At 40.4% G+C, this 21,847-nt stretch overlaps 1 protein-coding gene across 1 annotated transcript in view; it reads left to right on the forward strand.

Annotated features, from left to right (window-relative positions):
• Positions 1-21,847, forward strand: part of arhgap42a (Rho GTPase activating protein 42a) — a 252,691-nt gene that overhangs the window by 187,714 nt on the left and 43,130 nt on the right. The window contains exons 7-12 of the mRNA XM_055637337.1: positions 9,318-9,422; positions 10,865-10,994; positions 12,445-12,545; positions 13,673-13,779; positions 15,086-15,164; positions 19,946-19,982. Of these exons, the coding sequence (XP_055493312.1) occupies positions 9,318-9,422; positions 10,865-10,994; positions 12,445-12,545; positions 13,673-13,779; positions 15,086-15,164; positions 19,946-19,982 (559 nt within the window). The remainder of the gene's footprint in view (positions 1-9,317; positions 9,423-10,864; positions 10,995-12,444; positions 12,546-13,672; positions 13,780-15,085; positions 15,165-19,945; positions 19,983-21,847) is intronic.

The raw sequence follows: 21,847 nt of genomic DNA on the forward strand, positions 1-21,847 counted from the left end.
ATCTCTGGTTGAATTTGGGTGAACCCTTATCCAGGAACAAAAACGTGGAAATTTTACCTTTAAAGCCTAGTTTGCTGCCTGTATCTGAAGAGTTTATAAATGCATCAAAGTCATGTTGAATTGGCCCAGATTTTCTTGGAATAAAATCAGCATTATCTCCTGGTTGGAAGCCAGCTGATGAGTGAGATCCACTGCAATTCATTGCCTTTCTGACCGATGTTGATGGACTCTACCCCCCAAAATATGTAAATCAAATTAAATGGACTTAAAAAATGAATTGCTTGTGCTTTTGCCCACTGCCGTATCGTTCCTTTGAAATCAATGGACCCACTGGAGCCAGTTATATTTGGCAAGTTTTCTAGTTTATGTGCTGCTAAATGTTTGCAAGGTTCCAATGAAGTTATATGGGAGGGCACAGTTGTCCCAGAATTGTTGATAATTTCAGGAATTCTGTCTTCACACAAGATTCTCAAACTTTTGCTCACTTATGTAGATAAAGGGCAACAGCTCCGGGTGAAATTTGTGATTTAAGTCATAAAATCTGGATCAACCATTGAAGAAACAACAAATCAAGGTTATTGAAACAATAATTACCCTGAGATGCCCTGCACTAACCTTTGTGGTCTTTAATACACCACTCTCCACTCTCTTCCCTTTACACCTCACCCTTCAGCCGTTACTTAGGCCACATGGTCCTGTTTTTTGTGTTTGTGCCATAATCCAGTTGCTCAATCCAACTCCAAGGCTTGTTTCTTTTGGGCATGGTGTTTTGTAGGGCAGTGGTGGCTGTTTAATGTGCCCTTTCAGGGCCAAAGAATTTCTAGGCTTATGCTTAGGGCTAAGGTGCATTCTATGATACAAAACAAAACTTTCCCCAATGCCCATCTGCAAGTATGAAAATGCAGGCGTCATCTTCAATCATGTTATTTAGTTGAAACTAAATATCTGCTTAAAGAATAAGTGGAAAGGGGAACAGATCGTTAGTCTGTATAGGTGGTTCTATCTGAAAGTCTTGAATAAATCACATGGTTATAAATGTGATGCATATTTGGAAATGCATGTGTAATTTATAGATTTTTCTTCTTCCGTTCACCCAAAGTAATTGGAAACATTAGAATACAATTTCTCTGGTGTCTAATGGGAATTTATTAAACTGAATTCCTTTGCAGTTTAAAGCAAGTAAAGTAAAAGTAAAAGTAAACTTTATTGTCAATTCAAATAATGCAACAAGTAGTTACACAGAGGATTGAAATTGCGTTTCCCCATACTCCAAATGTGCAAGTAATATTTATAACACAGACAGACTATATACCAATAAAGATAGACAATGGACATATACATTATATAAAATATTCACAGTGTGCCAGAGTGTAGTAACATTTTGAGGTATGTTATTAAGGTACAATAATAAAAGGTGCAGTATAGAAGAGTGCAAATAGCATACTGCAGACATTGAGTTAAAGTTATTTTGACAGTCAGTTGGTCTTTGTTTGTGTAATGTTCATGGAATTTTCTTGAGTGTGTTGAGTAGTCTGATGGCCTGAGAGAAAAAGCTGTTTTTGAATCGGGTGGTCTTGCTCCGCATACTGCGGTAGCGCTTGCCGGATGGTAGGAGGGTGAACAGTTTGTGTGCTGGGTGGGTGATATGGGTTTCTCTCTTGCGACAGCGAGATGGGTATAAGTCCTGGATTGCTGGTTGGGGTGATCTGGTGATCTTCTCCGCTGTCCTCACCACTCTCTGTAGGGCCTTCTGGTCAGCAGCAGAGCAACTGCCATACCAGACTGAGAGACTGCTGGTAAGAATGCTCTCAATGGCACCCCTGTAAAGTGGTGAGGGCAGAAGGGGGGAGGTCGGCTCTCCTCATCCGTCGAAGGAAGTGGAGGCGTTGCCGTGCTTTCTTGACTAGGGAGATGGTGTTGGTGGACCATGTCTGATCATCTGTGATGTGTACTCCCAGGAACTTGGTGCTTTTCACAGACTCCACTGCACTGCCATTGATGGTGAGTGGGGTGTGTGCTGTCTGTTTCTTCCTGAAGTCCACAGTTATTTTTTTTGTTTTATTGACATTGAGTTGAAGGTTATTGATGTCACACCAGTTGATGAGTTGTTGTACCTCCTCTCTGTAGGCTGAGTCGTCATCGTGGCTGATGAGACCCACCACTGTTGTGTCATCTGCAAACTTGATGATGTGGTTCGAAATATGTTTGGCACAACAGGTCTAAATAGGTTAGAGTTCTGCATTGAGCTGATAGACTGATACAATGTAGACAGTGCGTCCTTTGTGTTCGCACTGGGTGGAATGTACACAGCTGTGATGTTGATGGCTGTGAATTCCCTTGGCATGTAGAATGGTCGGCATTTAATTGTCAGAAATTCTATATCCTCAGAACAGTGGCTTGACACAGTTTCGGCGTTTGTACACCAGTTGTTATTGATGAAAATGCATATACCACCCCCCCGAGATTTACCGCTGAGAGCATGACTCCTGTCCGCCCGGAATGTTGTTAGTCCGTCCAGCTGAATGGCGTTGTCCGAAACGGAGTTGTTGAGCCACGTCTCTATGAGGATGATGGCGTTGAAGTCTCTGACCTTTCTTTGTGTAGTTAAATCCAGTCTAAGGTAGTCCATTTTGTTTTCCAGCGAACGAATGTTGGATAGCAGAATAGAAGGAAGTGCAGGTCTGTAGGGGTTAACTTTTAGCCTGGTGCTGATACCCGCTCGGCTGCCCCGCTTGCTAGGTCTAGCACACCGCTTGCGCTGCAAGCTAGGTCTCACACGCCACGTGCACCGCCTCCAGTGTCGCCTCCAGTGTTGACCTATGATGGGAGGAGAGTCCGCTGCCTTGCAGGCCCCTGGGTCTTGCCGGTGTAGGATGCCTAGCTCGCAGAGTGCCTCGGGTTCCAAAGCCAGTGTAACTCCAGAAAGGTTTTCGGAAAAGTCGAAGTTTCTTAATCCAATTAGTGTAGTTCTGTTATAGACTACTCTCGCACAAGACTGTGACGGTACAGACAACAAATTAAACATAAAACGCACATCGCTATCGGGAGCTGGAGTAGCCGCTGCCGTACCGAGCGCCGCCATAACTCTAGAAAACAGCTTGCAACTTGAAGAACATATTCCAGTTTGTTGGTTAAGTTCTTCTGCATGAATTGCTGGATTGCTGTTGCAGTCTGCTGGATGAACTGATCATACAGTGAAGAAAGAGTTTATTGAAGAAAGGCAAAATCCTCCATCGTAAACTGATCCCGAAGATTAAAATGCATGGGGTTAACAGTGACTTAGTCATATGGATTTAGAACAGGCTTACTGATAGGCAGAGGGTTGTGTTGGAAGGACTGTAAACAGTGGAGTTCCACAGCGATTTATGTTGGAACCTCTGCTGTTTGTGAACACTGTTTTTCCAGTAACTGATGGTCTGTCAACCCCTATAATCTGGACAAAATTACAAGAGCTCAGTTGAAATTCCATGAGCAGCCACAGATGGCATTGCGAGTGGCAAGTGTCTTTCCCGCCGTGAAAGAATGGTCTCAATCTTCTCTCCTAACAGTTTTGCAATGACAATACAGTAAACCCTTGTTTTAAGGACACCCTTATACATAACAGATGTCAGATATAGTGGACAGACCTGCCCAGACCACCGCCAGGTCTCACCGTTTCTCCTGCCGTTTACAGCCCCGGTTTCCAACATCACTCCTGACTCGCAAGGTGCGCCAGCGAGCCCTTCTTCACCCACTGAATAGTCACAAAGTGCTGGAGTAATTCAGCGGGTCAGGATCTCTGGAGAACACAGATAGTTGACATCGGGACTTCCTCAGACTGATTCAGTCAGCTTAGTTATTCCAGCACTTTGTGTTTCAGTCTGCCCCCTCGGTCACCATGGGGCTCGCTCCCCTCTCACCTGATGTTGCTTCTAAGGTGGAGTGCATCGGCGACACCGGTGGTGGAGGGGGGAACTCTGGCATCTCACCTTTGGGTCGCTGCCTCCTTACCCCCAGATATGATAGTGACATTTATTTAAGAAGCTTTAAATGGGCATACTGATATATAAGGAATGGAGGGATATGGATTATGTGCAGGCAAACAAGAGTTGGTCCTGGCATCATGTTCAGCACAGATATTGTGAGCCTGTTCTTGTGTTCTACTCTTTTATGTTCTATAAGAGTGCATCCCATCAATTTAGTTATCTTCCTCGTTCTTTTTAAACTTTTCTACCATTGAGTATTTTTAAGTGGTGGTCCAGTCTGTTAGGTTCCTGATTAAGCACAGAAGATATTCTTGATGTTACAGTTGATTTATTGTGTTCTCTTCTCTGGTAATTACTTTTCCAATGTAAGATAGGCTTTTGAAAAAAAAATCTTTACTTAGCAGATTTTTGAAATTTCCTGTTCATATTTAAAACATGTAATTCAACGTATTGTTTTCATTTTGGTCTAATTAAAGTGTCATGCAGTGTCATTGGACACACATTTCCAACATTTCTACAGATGTGAAGAAGCATCGAATTCACTTGAAGGTTTAGTTGGTTGCAAGCCTCAGAGATTTTTGAATATAGTCGCTAAAATATTTTTAATTTCCATTTGCAGTGATTGTTTATTGTAGGTACTTTTAACTTTTTCCTCTTTTAGTTTGTCTGTTGGTTTACTTTAGTCATCCCAACTGTTGCTGCTTTATATTGATGAGACCAAGCGTAGACTAGGCAACTATTGTGCTGAACACTTGTGCTCTCTGCCACGCCTTACTGGAGCTTTTGGTTGTTAACCATTGTAATTCCCCTTCCAATTCTCACACGTCTTTATTTGTTTTGATTTATTTTATTTGATTTCCACTAATGAGGTTTATGTTGACCTCCAATGTTTATTTAATGTCACAAAAAGGTAGTAAAGCATGTTTTTTTTTCCTGGGTTTGTTAACGTAACAGCAATTGGGGCTTTCAGGACTGAAGGGATGGAGGTATTAAGGTTTATGCCAGGAATTTAAACCCACGGGGATTTATTTGAATGCCAGAGGAGGATTGAGAGTATATGTGGTAATTTTGTTTCTTCCTAACCCCAAAGAAACAGAATATTCCTCAATTGACAGTGAACTATGCCATGGAAGATTTGCAGATTTAATGTAATAACTTTTTATTCCTGAACTATTTCACCAGTTTAAGCTCCAGATTTTTAAAATACAAGTTATGATTCAGCTTGCTGCGTAGTTTAGCTCCTCTACTTGGTCTGGATGCAAGTGTTCAACTGTGCTGGGACTGCAGACACAGATTAGGGCAGAAAGGCCTTTGTTGCCATATCACCAAGATCCCTTCTCCACAAAGTCCTGACAGGCTTTGGCAGCTGTGGAAAAATACCTCATGTGAGTGTTTGTAACTGTGTGAGGGGTTGTAAAAGTCACAACATTTCTCCCATTATAGAGGCACATTTACAGACTATGGAACCATTTGAAAGTATGTATTTTAAATTCAGTTCATTGAAACAATGATTAGATAGATAATAAAATGGAATACCCAGCTGAACTTTTGTTCCTAGGCAGAAATGATGGGCAGTGGATTCCAGATTTGAATTCCCCATGATAATGCCGCTGGATACAAAATAATCAGCTGGAGTTGATCACTAGAGCAGAGTGGTAGATGCACTGACACCACATCCGGCTCCCTCCAATCTTCAGCAGCATTGGTTAAACCCAGGCCTGTGAGTGGCTGGATGCTGAGAACCGCTAATCACAGACCATGTGTCTGTTTGAATAGACACAAAAAGCTGGAGTAACTCAGTGGGTCAGACAGCACCTCTGGAAAAAAGGAATAGATGATGTTTCGCGTCAAGATCCTTCTTCTGTCTGTCCTGCTGAGTTACTCCAGCTTTCTGTGTCTATCTTTGGTTTAAACCAGCATCTGCGATTCCTTCCTACACGTGTCAGCTTGGTCTTGATTGTTTTAGACTAGTTTGTAAGTGGTGGGATTTGTAAACTGAAATTAATTGATAATGCACTGAACATTTAAAGAACTAAGGCGATTATTTTATTGGATTTTGGTTGTAGAAAGGTTGTCTATACTGCCCTCCAGTGGTATTATAGCACTTTGATTTGGCATGTATTTGCTTTGAGTGGTGTTTCTGAATAACCAGATGTATTCTTAAATGACAACTGGATATTTTTTCCAGGAAAATGCTTATAGCTGTAGTTCATTTAATTATCGGATGACCTTATTTGTGGAGCTCAGACAACTCTCCATAATTGTTATTTTCCATCTCAAGGGATTCTGAAATTACAGGGTTACCATCAACCCATGAAGACGCTGAGGATTTTTCTAAAGCAAAACTCTATTCAACTTTCATTGAATGCACTTCTATTGAACTTATTTGTCAAACTAAAAAAGTTATAGATTCACATCCACTTCAGGACTTGAATACATAATTCACTTTAATCTAGAGATTCATCCCACCGAGTTTATGCTGAACATCACTCACCCGTTCACACCAGTTCTTAGTTGTCCCACTTTCTCAGGCGCTCCCGCATTAGAGCAATTTACAGAAGCCAATTGACCAATAAACCCACACAAGGTTTGACCTACATACAGAACCTACGGCACACCAGGTCCACGTTGACCAATGATCAGCCATGCACTAGTTCTATCCTACACCTGAGGGACAATTTACAAAAACGAATTAACCTACAAAACTGCACATCCTTGGGATGTGGGAGGAAAACAGGGGAACCTGGGGGAAACCCACGCAGTCACAAGAAGAACATGCAAACTTCCCACAGCCAGCACCGGTTGAACCCAGGGTTGAACCCAGATCTCCAACGCTGTGGGGCTGCAGGTCTGCCAGCTGTGCCACTCTACACTGTGCCACCTTTTAGTTAGCTACCGCGCAGATTACTGAGGTAGAACTGCATTGCTGAGTTCCACACTTAAAGATTAGCCAGTAAACTAAACCCCTAATTACCATTTCAAAAGCATAACCAAGATGCGAAAGCAGAAACAAGGAAATGAGCCAGTACATTTTGCTCCAGGGAGATTATTTAGCAGATTCATTAAAGTTACTGTTTGTGGAAACTTGCAAATATTTTCAAATGTAACAAATATTAACAAATGTAAAATTCTGTTAAAAACAATGCACCACAATTTTATTCATTCATTCCTTCATTTTTCTTTAGATATCAGAAGCTAAAATGCACCATGAATTGAAAGCTCAGTGTATCTTGGTGACGTGCAACTTGTAAATTGGGGAGGTGCCAGGGTGCATCATAAGGAACAATGCCCGTGTTATTCTGATTTAGTTTATATAACTAAATGCAGTTATGATTAGAAACACTACTTCCTAATTTTTCACATGTTTTCAAACAGTGGTGCTGACAGACTAAGGAAAAATGTTCCCGATGTTGGGGGAGTCCAGAACCAGGGGTCACAGTTTAAGAATAAGGGGTAGGCCATTTAGGACTGAGACGAGTAAAAAACATTTTCAATTGAGAAGGCAGATTTGGAAAGATCCATCAATGAAAATAAAATTGAGTGGTTATCCGAAATTATTAGATCAAATATTAGGTCACACCCAGCCTAAGGATGAAGTGTTGTTTCTTTGAGTATTATTAAAGCCACACAGGAGGTCAAGACAGGGAGGTGGGAGTGGAGGAAGACAAATAATTAATGCCAGGCTACTCTGAGTTCAGGGTGGGTGGGAAGAAATGAAGTAAAAGAACTGGTGTTGCTTTTCCCACAGTTACATGGTAAAGTGATGAGAGAAGGGGAGTGGCTCGTGGAGATGGAGTCACAGAAGAAATAGCCCCATTGAGAAGCTGAAAGGGGAGTAGTGGGAAAGATATGTCTGGTGGTGTATCCCGTTTGTAAATGGAGGAAACTAATGGCAATGTTCAGTTGGGCTGGTTATATGCTGTCACATTTGGAAGTTGAGGGCAAGTCTTTTGGTTGGGAGACAAGAGTTAGAACAGGAGTTCAGGAAATGGAGGAAACACGTTGAGACCACTGATTAACAATGATAGTGGGAAAGCCACAACATGGAGAAAGGAAGATACATTTATGGCACTGATATGCATAATGTTTTGTCATCAGACTAGAGATGACAGAAACAGAGAAATTAGGAGGAAATAATGGAGTCCTTCCAGGAAGCAGGATGTGAAGAGTTGGGCCACGATAGTGGTGGGAGTCTTATAGCTGTGGGAGTCAGTGGGCTTATAACTTACTACTAAGATGGAGATGGAAAGATAGGGATGGAAAGAGTCAGTAATGGACCATAAGAAAATGTGAGTGGAGAGGAAATTGACAGCAAAGGTGATACATTTTCAGTTCTGTACAAGTGCAAGAAGCAGAGCCGATATATTTCTCAATGCAACAAAAAAGTAGTTGAATGAGGAGGATCCAACTAGGACTGAAGCAAGAATGATTCCATGTGTTTAATGAGGAGACGTACATAGCTTGGATCCATACAAGTTCCTATTGCCACGCTGTTGACTTGGAGAATGTAAATGAGATTTAAGGCAAAGGTTTGAAATGCAAGAATAGGTTCGGCCAAAAGAAGTAGAGTGGTAATGAAAGGGGACTGGTTGGGTCTCTATTTAAGAAAGATGTGAGGAACATTCAGATGATCCTTGTGTGGGGTGGATGTGTGGAGGGCTGATATCCATGATGATGAGCCAGTTGAGAGCAAGAAACTGGAAATTGTCAAAGCAGTGTCAAAGGCATCAGAAGTGTAGTATTTGTAAGTGAAAAGTGAGTGGGCAAAGGGAGAAAGAATACAGTCAAGGATGAAAGAAATAAATGATGTTGGGCAGGAGTAGGCAAGAACAATGGATCGGCTAGGGCAGTCCCAATTGTTGAAGGTTGAATGGACTGTGCAAATGTCAAGGACTATGTGGCTGTGGAAGGAAGATCTTCCGGGAAAATGAGGTCAATAGCCAAATGTTCAGTAATGGGTTAATCTACATGGGAATGTGTGAGAAAGTGCTTGAAACCTGACCTTTGGCTTGTTAAAATAAATGGTTCACAGTGACAACAATATCCTACAGAAATGTGGAAGTAATTGCCAACTAATTCTTGCATTAATGTTTACAGCACCTTCCGAGCCAGCAGTTAGATCTGGAATAGCGTAAACAGTTTGGAAGTATAAATTCTCCAGCAGTTTTCTGCCTGCAGATATATATTTTTTAACTATTTGATGATATAATATGAATCCAGTTACCCCGTATCTCAATTCTGGGATTGAGTTTGTTAATAGATTAGTGTGTGGGACAAATCTTGTGGATTGTAATTGCTCAACAGAGTTACTATTATTGTATGTGTTTTGAAAATCTGCTTATTTTCCTCCAGCTGCTGGCATTCCTTCAAGGATTATTCACTTTCTACCATGAAGGTTATGAGCTTGCACAGGAATTTGCGCCCTACAAACAGCAGCTGCAGTACAATCTGCAAAATGTAAGATTTCGTCATTTACAAAAGTGTTGGTAAAATATCAGTGACGTAAAGAGCTGCAACGATTGAATAAAATTGAGGGAAATCAGTGGTGTTGAGCTTGGTTTTAAAAGTCCAGAGATTATAACAAGAAGTGGTGGGCTAGTAATATGTTGTACTGCACAATGTTTATTATGTAATAGGCACCCTCCACACCTTGGAAGCAGTTATCTGCAGAGATTACTAGGAGCATTAAGTGAGAAATGATGAGCAATGTAGGCAGAGTCTTATTATGGCACTAGACTAAGTGGAACCCGTTGGGTCCCATGTTCACACAGGAGGGCTGGTCCCCCAACACAATATTCCACCTCCCCACCAATTCCAATATTGCTGTGCCATTTGCTGTGCTTTATTCCAAACCAACCACCACCAACAACCATTTGCTGTGCTTTATTCCAATCCAACCACCACCAATAGCCATTTGCTGTGCTTTATTTCAAACCAACCACATTTTCATTTTCAAACCACATTAAGGGCACCCAAGGTCAGTAAAACCACACTAACAGTTTAGTAGACTTGTGTTCAGTGTTATTCACAGCTCAGACTGAGAGACTTGACCTCTCGCTCCCCCATCTTGCAGAGACTGACTGAGGCACTCAACACTTCCGGGTTTTATGGTCCCCCCGGAAGGGGCGTGGCCTTCAGGAGAGAGAATCTCAATCATTTTTAAACACTAATAACTCTTTTATTTTTCATCAATGGGAAAAATCCTCTTGTCCTGCACAGTGGAGGGGGACTCTGAGTAAGATGGGCATAAATCACAGCCATAAGTGGCAGCGTTTTTTCTAAAATCAATATACAGAACAACAGGAAGTGGTCAAGATCAGACTTTTAGTAATATAGATTTTGTCAATAGTGCCTCAAGGTCCAGCGGAACAATGCGTGACATAATGTACGACATGTACATATACAAGGGACCCCTTGTTCAATGTAGTCATGATTTATGTCATCATGCTGAAGGGATTGTTAACACAATTCTTCAGTTTCTAAAGTTTCTGAGAAAAATGAAAAAGATGAGGATACAACTATTAGTTCAGCTCCTGTACAGAGAGTGAGAAAAGTGTGTTGTGATTTCTTAGAAATTTGGAAGAAAATTTAGAGGAAAAGTGTCAACTGTTGGTTGGTTTCATCATATCTAATCACTGACAACTTTACTGAAACTTTGAGTGTTTCAATATATTTGAAGAAGGAGGAGATTACAAGATGCTTTCTTATATAGTGCAGCACATGTCAAGTAAAAAAATGTATGTTGCTATATAATAGTGCTCTCTGAGAGTCATGGTTTAACTTGTGTGTAAATAACGGAGCATTGTTGACCCCTCGTTAATGTTCATTCCATCGTTTTTGGATTTTTATGCTAGTATTGCAAGTTATCAAACGTTCTCATGATTTAATTTCAATTTAAGACGAGAAATAATTTTGAAAGTACCAGACAGGAAGTGGAAAGACTGATGCAGAGGATGAAATCAGCGCCTCAGGATTACAAACCACCTGGACAGTGGACAATGGAGGGATATCTTTATGTGCAGGAGAAGCGTAAGTGTACAAGACATGGGAAATATGTTTGATCTTGCATTTGTCAATCATTAACTCGCTAACTTTTTACTTGACCAATTGCATTTCTAAAATATTCTGTGTCTTTAGGTTTTCTTTCCTTCGGCTAGAAATTCAACTCTGTAATACGTTTTATACAATAATGCAGTTGTACCGTGGTTTACTCTTATGTGTCTGGCACCATCTTAGCATCATGGGTTAACGTCTTGCATTGTGGGAGAAATACGACCAAGTTGTCGCAGAAACGGTCATCAAAGGACTCTCCTGGGAAAACGGTGTTAAGCAATGCAATGCTGAGTAGGGGTGTCTAAATGTTACATGGTTTTCTTTCAATCTTCTGATACTTTGGGATGCATCCCACACCTTCCTGTCCAACCCATATTTCTTCTCCCACATCTTCCTATCCACCAAGGCTCTAAGCATTTCTGTCACCCTTGAACAGTACCAGGCTCATGGGCCAGTTATCCTTCACAGCTCAAATATAGGTCCCCTTGCAGCTTGAAACTTTACAAAGACCAATCCTCATCTGCATCAACCTTTCCCAGCCACTTCAATTGCCTGTACACCCAGCCCCAAACCTACATTGCTTGGCTCAAGGCCACTGGTTTTCCCCATCCCTCTTATGAAAATACTCATGATTCATCAAAATATTCAAGACTTTTTCATCTCGTGGGAAAGGCCGAGCTGCAGGTCAAGTTAAAAATAGTCACAAATAAATCAATTGAGGAATTTTGTACAGACGTCTTTAAACAGGGTCATCACAGGCTGTTGAAGTGAGCAGTATAAATGAATTTGATAGGTTGGTGGAGTATCTTATCACCATCTTAGAGCACATCACATTGAGACCAAGCGATTGTTAAATAAAGATTAGCCAATCTATTTAGCAAGTTTAGTTGACAAAACTTGTATGTGCTTGTGTATTGTGATACTTGCATCGAACTGTATACAAAAATGAATTTCACTGTACCTCCGCACACGTGACAAATAATGTACCATAAAGTCGAGTAGAAATGTTCAGAATTTGACTGGAGAGACCTTGTCTTTTTGAATGCTGCAAAAAATGTATGGAGCCATTCGGAGTGAAACAACTTACTGTTGTATAGTAAAAGTACACAATTAACCAGGAAGAGCAATAAGTTGTGTTTTGAAGGCCCTGTTTTAGTTTTGTAATTAAAATGGAAAAAGCATGCTATCTATTGCTTTATCACGTATGTCTTGGGCAGAGAGAAGACATAGAATAAACTTTGTGATTCAGTGTTTTTACTTTGAAATGAACATAATATTGTGATAATTGTTTACATTTTCTTTAAAAAATTCTCGTTTTATTCTAGTTCTTCAGTCATCGCATTTAAAAAACAGAATTAATGTGGTTATAAGCCTAGATGTATTGCTCCTTTATATGTAACTCATTTGACATGTCTTTCCATTTCAGGCCCCCTTGGGTTTGCCTGGATAAAACACTACTGTACATATGACAAAGCAACAAAAGCATTCTCAATGACCTTATGTGAACCAAAGTCAGGGGGGAAATTGGTAAATTCATTCGATTTGACATAAATAAGTATAAAATGCTATTTTCAAGAATTATATTCTAGAAGTCTTATAGTAATATATGTGCCTAACTCACAACACCTTGTTTCTGTCTCCACAACATTATCCAAAAACGGAATAATCACTTATCAGTCAAGATAGATCATCCCCTCTCTTCCTCCTTCACCTGTCTACTCTCCTTGAATAGAATCTACTTTCCAGTTAATGACTCTATCTGTCCATCTCTCTGGTCATGACCGAGGTTGAACCAGCTTGTCCAAAACCTTATGTGCAGGAAAGAACTGCAGATGCTGGTTTAAACTGAAGATAGTTGCAAAATGCTGGAGTAACTGGAGGGACCTCTGGAGAAAAGGAATGGGTGACGTTTCAGGTCGAGAAGAAGGGTCTGAAGCCTGAAGAAGAGCCTCGACCCGAAACGTCACCCATTCCTTCTCTCCAGAGATGCTACCTGTCCCGCTGAGTTCAGCATTTTGTGTCTACTTTTCCAAAACCTTTCCACCCTACAGTTTCTGACCCAGCATTTTGTGTCTACTTTTCTTCAAAACCTTTCCACCCTACATTTTGATGGATTCTGACCCAATATCGCCCATGCATTAGTAAGTGCTTCCCTTCCAAAAATGTCTATTTATCAAGTACCTTTCAATAAATGAAGACATAGGATTTGTAAAATATGTGCTCACTTTCACTGTTCTTTACCTTATCTAATCAAGTTGAATTTGTGACCTTAAGCTTTTTGATCACAGTTTGATCATCTGCCATAATATTTCCAGTTGTGGTGTGGTGTCATTTTTGATGGTGATCCCATATAATGCATTAATTTGTTTTAATATATTAACAAGATTATGTAAATGCGTTTGTAAGTAAAAGATATATTATGTTTTCTCAACTTGTCTAGTTATGGTTTCAATGTTACAGGTATTTAAACACATATAATACAAGTATTTAAATACTAAGCATGTTCAATAAATGAAGACATAGGATTTGTAAAATATGTGAAAAAGGATAAAATCATTACACTGTGAAATATTCATTTACCTTAATCTAATCAAGTTGAAATTGTGTGGCACATGTCATGAAAATGTCTGACTTGTTAATCTTTTATTAAATAGAATGGTCTTGTCACGGCTTCAGAAATTTTCAAACTGAAGTTTTGTATTCGACGGAAAACTGACTCGATTGACAAGCGCTTCTGTTTTGACATTGAAGTTGTAGAAAGGCAAGTTAAATATATACCATAAAACTGTCTCCTTGAAATCAATGGATATAACTTGGCATTGAATGTAAATTGCAGCCTGAAAAAACAGTAATTTTATTCCACTACTGTAGCATTGTTCATGTTCAAGTCAATGTTCATACCGCTGGGGTGTAAACATTGACTTCTCCAATTTCAGGTCGCCCTTGCTTTCTCCCTCCTTCCCCTCCCCTTCCAGGCTCTCCCACAACCTACTGTCTCCGCCTCTTCCTTTCTTCTCAATGCCCCCACCCCCCCACATCAGTCTGAAGAAGGGTTTGTTAAGGCCATCCCAATTTTTGCCCTCCTGAATTTGTGATCCTGAATCTCAAGTAATATACATCCTTGGCTTTCTCTACAGTATAGTGGGTACTGATTCGTTTTAGGACCGAGATGAGAAAAACAAATTTTCACACAGAGAGTGGTGAATCTCTGGAATTCTCTGCCACAGAAGGTAGTTGAGGCCAGTTCATTGGCTATATTTAAGAGGGAGTTAGATGTGGCCCTTGTGGCTAAAGGGATCAGGGGGTATGGAGAGAAGGCAGGTTCAGGAGTTGGATGATCAGCCTGATCATATTGAATGGCGGTGCAGGCTCGAAGGACCGAATGGCCTACTCCTGCATCTATTTTCTAAGCTTCTATGTTTAAGAGTAGGAGTGGATATGGTAAATTGGCTGGGATCTATTTGCAGCAAAACCTCAAGAGAGGAGCATTGTGTAAAACCTGCCGGTTCCAAACGGATCATTGGAGACATTAATATGTCATCAAGATAAGAAAATCTTTACACTGTTAGATACAAGGCGGAACAGGTCCTTTGGCCCACTGGGTCTGTGCTGGCCAGCGATCCCCGCGTATTAACACTATCCTACACACACTAGGGACAATTTTTACATATACCAAGCCAATTTACCCACATACCTGCACGACTTTAGAGTGTGGGAGGAAACAGAAAATCTCGGAGAAAACCCATGTGGTAACGGGGAGAACGTACAAACTCCTTACAGACAGCACCCATAGTGGGGATCGGACCCGGGTCTCCGGCGCTGCAAGTGCTGAAAGGCAGCAACTCTACCGCTGTGCCACCGTGCTGCCCCCTGCTGTTATCATTTAGAGTTATTTATTGTCTGATAGTGTATCTTCGCTGTACAGAAAAGAAAATATATTTGATCATATCCAAAGCTATTGATATTGGAGATTTAAAAAAAAAGGAAATTCAGTGCATCATGTGAAGTTTCTCCAGAGTATTTTCAATAATTGTAATTTTCCTTCCGTGTTACTTTTCCTTTTCTAGACAAGGTATTGTAACACTACAGGCTCAGTCGGAAGCAAATAGAAAACTTTGGTTGGAAGCAATGGATGGAAAGGAACCGGTATGCGTTTTGTATAAAGTATCTAATTAGCAAATTGGTCTATAGTTGTATTTTTTATTTGGCACAAATTGTATTTGCCTCTGGAATGGAAATGGCAGCTTTGACCTACTTAACCTATAACATCTTATGTATTAGAGCATAAAGTACCTGTAATGTTGGAGGGCAGGACAGAGCTCCATGCTGGCTCTCTCCTCTGACAGTCTCTGTTGCAACCAAGCTGAGGGACTTGCAGCTCAACCATTACTGGGCAAAACTAAATTGACACTGTTCATTTAAATATGGCCGCCACCCTTTACCAGCTTAAGTGAAAGTCAACTATTTTTTAATTGATTTTTCGTTATACCAATTTATATTGACATTTCGGTGGAAGAGGACGGAGTGTGTGTGGGGGGGGGAGGGGAAAGGGAGGAATGGATGCACATCCAGGTGGGGCACAAGGAAGTGACAGGGTGGAGGTGTGGGAGTTTGTTTGCCTAAAATTAGTAGAGAATTAGTGTTCATCCGATTGGGTTATAAGTAGAACCAGGATTTTGCCATAAATGCCATGTGCCTTTTTTGATGATTTCACCAGGATAATGCCCTTTTCATGATCGAGTGCCTAAATCAGACTTTTTTTGCCGTTTTGCTCAATGGTCGTGCTATTTTCTCTAGTTGTACCGTGATTTCTTGAATCTTGGAAACTTTATTGTCATTCAGACCTTTCTGTCTGAACGAAATTTTGTTGCCTCGCAGTCATACATATAATAAATGCATTTCGTTGTCTCTGTACTGTACACTGACAATGACAATTAAAATTGAATCTGAATCTGAATAAAGTGACAAAACACCCAATAAACACAAATTTAACATCCACCACAGTGAGTTCACCAGACACCTCCTCACTGTGATGGAAGGCAAAAATCTTAAGTCTTTGTCTCTTCCCTCCTTGTTCTCCCTCTGCGCTGAGGCGATTCAGGCCTCCGATGTTGTGACCCCCACCGGGTGATGGTGCTTTAGTCCCGCGGCTCAACCGTGCTTCGCGAACGGGCCAGTTCAATCTCCGCAGCCCGGGGTGGTCGAAGCTGCCACCCTCCAGTCCAGCAGAAGAAGCTGTTGCCGTGGGAGCTCCAGAAAAACAGGTCACCAACCTGTGACCTGCGAGCTCCCGACGATGTAATCTACTGGGCCCGCGGCCGAACCTCCGAAGTCGGGTCGCTGTCGCTTCAATTTCAATGTCAATTTCAATTACGTTTTCTACATTAACACATTAATATTAATGTTATTATTAACGTGTTGGAACATAGTATAACTTACAAGAAAATTTCCACCACTGGGGTGAAACCGAGGGGCGCCACCGTCCGGTCATTCATTCGTTCATGCCGCTGCCCGCTGGTGCAGCCTTCTCCAAGATCTATTGAAGAATGAACTGCAGATGCTAGAAAAATCGAAGGTAGACAAAAATGCTGTAGAAACTCAGCAGGTGAGGCAGCATCTATGGAGAGAAGGAATAGGCGACGTGTCTGGTCGAGACCCTTCTTCAGACTGATGTGGGAGTTGGGATAAAGAAAGGAAGAGGCAGACAGTAGGACTAGAAGGAGAGCTGGGAAGGGTGAGGGGGATGAGGGAGAAGACAAGGGCTATCTAAAATTAGAGAAGTCAATGTTGATATTGCTGGGGTGTAGACTACACAAGCGAAATACCCAAGCTTGTCTCCTCACTACATTTACTGCTGGCTCCAGTCGCAAATCTGAGTTTTCGAGTGGTCTGTGCAAGGCATTCATTAATTCCATTTGGAAATTGGAAACATTTTTAGAGAAATACACAGATGAACAAATACCAAATGAGTCGTGCTTACAGAAAAATTATGTTGACATCAACTTCAACATTATTGTGCAGAAAATTAGAGTTGAAGTTGCATGCAACATAATATGGATCTCAATAGACGAAACAACCGATGTTGTGAGGAGATATGTTGCCAATGTGGTCTTCGGTACACTGGAGGCAGGTCAACCATCAAAGGAGTATTTGTTGACATTGGAAGTATTGGAGATGTCAAACAGCTCAACTATTACTCAGTTGTTTACATCTTCACTTGCTGATCTTTGGCCAGAAGATATAAAACACAAGAATGTTCTTCTGTTTGTGACTGATGCAGCTCGGAACATGAAAAAAGCTGCTCGTGCTCTTAAAGTTTTATTCCCCCAAAATGTTGCATTTGACATGCTTAGCTCAAGGACTTCATAGAATTGTCAAGCACATACATGGTTGTTTCCAAATGTTGATCGCCTAGTTTCCAATGTCAAGAAAATCTTCCTCAAAGCACCGTCACGTGTGCAGTTGTTCAAGGAAATGGCACCCGAAATTCCCCTCCCTCCTCAGCCCGTTTTGACTAGGTGGGGTACATGGCTCTCTGCTGTACTCTACAATGCTGCAAATAATTTGTCAACTGTTTTGAAGAAGAATCTGCTGCAGTCAGGATGGTCAGTGAAATCATGCAGAAAAGGTTCCTCCATCATGATCTTGTGTTTATTGCTTCCAATTTTGCAAACTTCCCACAAGCTATCACTTCCTTTGAGAAATATGGCAAAAGATTAGTGAATAACTTGCAGGTTTTCAACAAAGTAACTGACGATATGCGTATAATTCCTGACGATGTAGGTAAAGATATACAAGGAAAATGTGAGAGAGTGATTTTAGCTAACAAAGATCTTGAAGAAATACAAAACAAAGCTAAAGTTCTCAAAGGTAGTTGTAATGCACAAGATATCGACATGAATATAGAGTCTGTAGCTTGTTTTGGGTATGCACCAGTGACTTCAGCTGAGATAGAAATACGTTTTTCACAACTGAAGCATATTCTGTCTGAGAGGCGGCATAATTTAACACCAGATAATTTGAAAACATTGCTTGTAATTATGTGCAACCAGGCAACTTTGGTCATTTAATGTAGAATACCTTTATTATCATTTTTAACCATATTTTGGGGGTGGAAATACATGCCTTTTTTTGTCAATGTGCCTTTTTCATGCCTTTTTTGCAATTTTATTATGCCTGTTTGCCTGCCTATTTCAGAGTTGTTTAGCGCCTAAACATCCTGGCTCTAGTTATGCTATCCAAGCAAGATATGAGGTACTGTCCCTCCACTTTGTGTGTGGCCTCACACTGGCACTGGAGGAGGCCCAGGATAGAAAAGTCAACTTGGGAATTGGAGGGGAGGTAATATAGTCTCCCTTTAGTCACCCTTTTCATCTCTGGCCTTTGTCCACCTATTTTCCAATTAAATAAAATGCTTGTCTGTGTCCACCTACCACTAGACAGACTTTGTTCCGCCCACATGTCTTTTTCAGCTTTCCCTCCCCCACATTTGAAGGGTCCCAATCAGAAACATCGTCTATCCATGTTCTGCAGAAATGCTGCCTGACATTTAATAAGCTTTCCCTCCCCCACATTTGAAGGGTCCCAAGCTGCAAACAAGTGCTGTGCCATCACTAATCATGACAAAAAAGTTAATACACACCAAAAATAAGAATCAAAAGAAATAGTAGGAAAAGACATGTAAAATAAAGAAACATGGCTCAAAAACACCACAAACAGAAGCAAAGCCTCAGGCATGGTCAAAAGCCAGGGAGTACAAATGTGTTTAAATGAGTACAAATTACTCCAGCACTTTGTCTTCTCCTGACATTTTGTCATACTTGGCTCATTTAAACAATATCTTCTGAACAATAGTAGCATCCAGGAGAGTGTGCGTGGAGAACCCATCAATACCAGAGGAATGCAAAGGAGCTTGAACAACATTTAGTTCCTTTTAGAACTTACCTCTGCTTTAGATAAATCATTATTAGTTGTTGCCAAAACATTTTTAATAAGCTTTCCCATCCCAAGTTCTTATTAGTCGGGTAAGTCATTATTTTTGACCCTTCCAACAACAAATACATTTATTTTTTCCCTATTTGTAATTCCAATGTCTTTCCCTAATTCCTAATGTAATTCTCTAATCAGAAAGGCAGAGACAGCACCACCATTGAACTAATGAAGGGGTATTCACTGCTCAGGGATAGGGAATGAGTAGTATCCTAAAGGGCCTGTCCCACTTGGGCAACCTAATCCGTGTGTTCTGGCGAGTTTGCCCTCTACTTATACTCGCTGCACGGTCGACACGAGGTTGTAGGACCTCGTAACTCTCCTTCATGCTCGATAGTGGTCTCCGCGTACTCAAGGCCTCAGCTAGGTCGCGCCGGTTTTTATCAATATGTTAAAAAATGCCCGCGAGTAAAAAAAAGGTCGCCATGGAAAAAATAGATACTTTTTTTACTCGTAGGTTTAGTCGTAGTAGGGTTGGCAAGTTAGTCGTAGGTAGGCGCGGGTAGTCAAAGGTAGTCGTAGATAGTCTTCATCATAGTCGAAGGGAGGTCTAAGGAGGTCGTCTTCACTCTCCACTATTCGGTGTCCAATTTTCCCGAAGTTAGTCGTAGCTAGTCAAAGCTGGTCTTCAACATAGTCGAAGGAGGTCTTCAACATGTCATTTTTTCAAAATCCTCTAAACTCGCCAATTAGGTTGCCCAAGTGGGACAGCCCCTTTAAAGCACATGTGGAACAATATTTTGAGTAACCTGCAGAAAATCCTATTGATTCCCTTAAATTTCAAAATATAACGCAGCAAATAATCTATTACAGTGTCAGTGTTATGCTTAAAGCTGTGTTTGTGCTTGCTTCACACTGGAAATAAAAATAATATTGGTTATTGGTAAATAATTATTTGTAATTATCAGCATTGACAAATTATTAATTTTGTTTTGCAGATATACACTCTGCCCCTTCTCAACAAGAAGGAAGAATGTAAGAACCCATATTTTCACAAAGTGTATTTTGTTAATGAATGGTCATTCTTAGAAAGGTGTAACTTTCATTGTTTCTCACAAATCCTTTGATTAAAGATTTATGGTTCTATTAAATCATTAACACCTCTCAAAGTGAATTGAAGTATCAATACTCAAATTAGAAATAACATATTATGTGACTTATTTTGAAACTATTGAATACAAGTTACTTTAGATTAGCTGTTGGTCCAATAGGTCCCTCTCGGACTTTGAAAATCACCAGGAATTCAAATTAATAGCAATTACTGCATTAAATAAAAACCAGAATGGTACAACAAGTAGTGCTGTGGCCTTAGGTTCCAAGGACCAGATTTGGATCAGCCCTCTGGTGGTAATTATGTGGTTTGCAGATGTTCTGTGGTTTACTGCTAGATACTCCACTTTCTTCCCACACCCCAAAGATGTGTTAGTAGGTTATTTCAGTGCAAAATAAACCCAGGTGAACTTGGACCAACAAATACAATGTTGCAGTGAATTTATTTTTGATTGAACAGAATCCACAGTAATAATTTATCGTTTATACTCGGATGATTCTCTCCAATCTCCTGAGCATTGTGTACAATATGACAATAATTTTGATAATTATTTGATAATTAAATGTGCATTCTAGTGAATGTTGAGACATGAATTTTAATAAAGTTTGACTGTTAACTAGTACACATTTTGTCATCCTGTGCAACCACCTCTCCTGTCTTCCCTTCCTTTAATATGGAATTCTTCCCATTCCTTATGTGCCACGGAACTTGACAAATAGATAATGGTTACCACGGTTATAGTTATAATTTCATGGAGTCAGTTGACTTGTCTTGTAACCAGTTGAATTACTGCACCTGTAATGGTGAAATTACTACTTGCATGTCTCCATATTTTATATGAATTCCATAAGGAACAGCTAAATTTATTCTGTAATAGATTCTTGATTAGTAGAGGTGTCAGTGTTATGGGGAGAAGGCAGGAGAATGCAGTTGAGAAAGAGAGATAGATTACCCATGATCGAATGGCGGAGTAGACTTGATGAGCCGAATGGCCTAATTCTGCTCCTGTCACATGAACTTAGTAGTCAAATGAAAATCCTGTACCCAATTTGCTGCTTTTGTCTTGAGTGACTTTTGTCTAGGTGTACTGAAAACTCTGCACTTGTGACTTTTTCTGTTTACCTCTTATGCAGACAGCTACCTTTCATAAAGTTCATCTTTATGCAATGCTTTGATTTTTAAACAGTTTAAGAATATGAAGAATTATGTTGACAAAACAGAGTGTACAGATGACATATGTTGAGGATAGGATTTGGATCTGCTGTGCTGATTGAATGGCATGTTACTGCTTACTAGATTCACATCTGAATAACACTCAAATAGACAACATGTAGGAGAAGGGTTAGCACCTTCCCTCTTGGCTGTTATTTACAGTTTTTTCAACTACTTCCTCCCCTCCCTAAGCCAAAACAAGGTTGAATTACTGCATCTCAATGTATATTTTCCATAACACCTTACGATTTATGCCTTCCAAGTAGAATGCAGAGGGATAACTGCAAGCAACAGCAGTAAATGGGAAGCATGGTAACCATGCACAACAATATTCTTAGTGAAGCCTACATCTATCATCTAAAGAAAATATCACAACTCTTTCAAGCATATCAGCTAATATCTCATTCTGCTTGTTAAAGTCTGCTAGACTTAAACTGTAAAATAATTCAAAAGACACAATTCTCAGTCAAAACCTTTTACTAAAACACCATGGTGGGAGAAGGACACAGAAACTTGAATGTACCGAATTTCACTCAAGTGCCTGCTATCGCCATCTAAGGGAATACACAGAAGTACA

This window comes from Leucoraja erinacea, chromosome 6 (genome assembly GCF_028641065.1).
Source record: "Leucoraja erinacea ecotype New England chromosome 6, Leri_hhj_1, whole genome shotgun sequence".
Classification (NCBI taxonomy): domain Eukaryota; kingdom Metazoa; phylum Chordata; class Chondrichthyes; order Rajiformes; family Rajidae; genus Leucoraja; species Leucoraja erinaceus.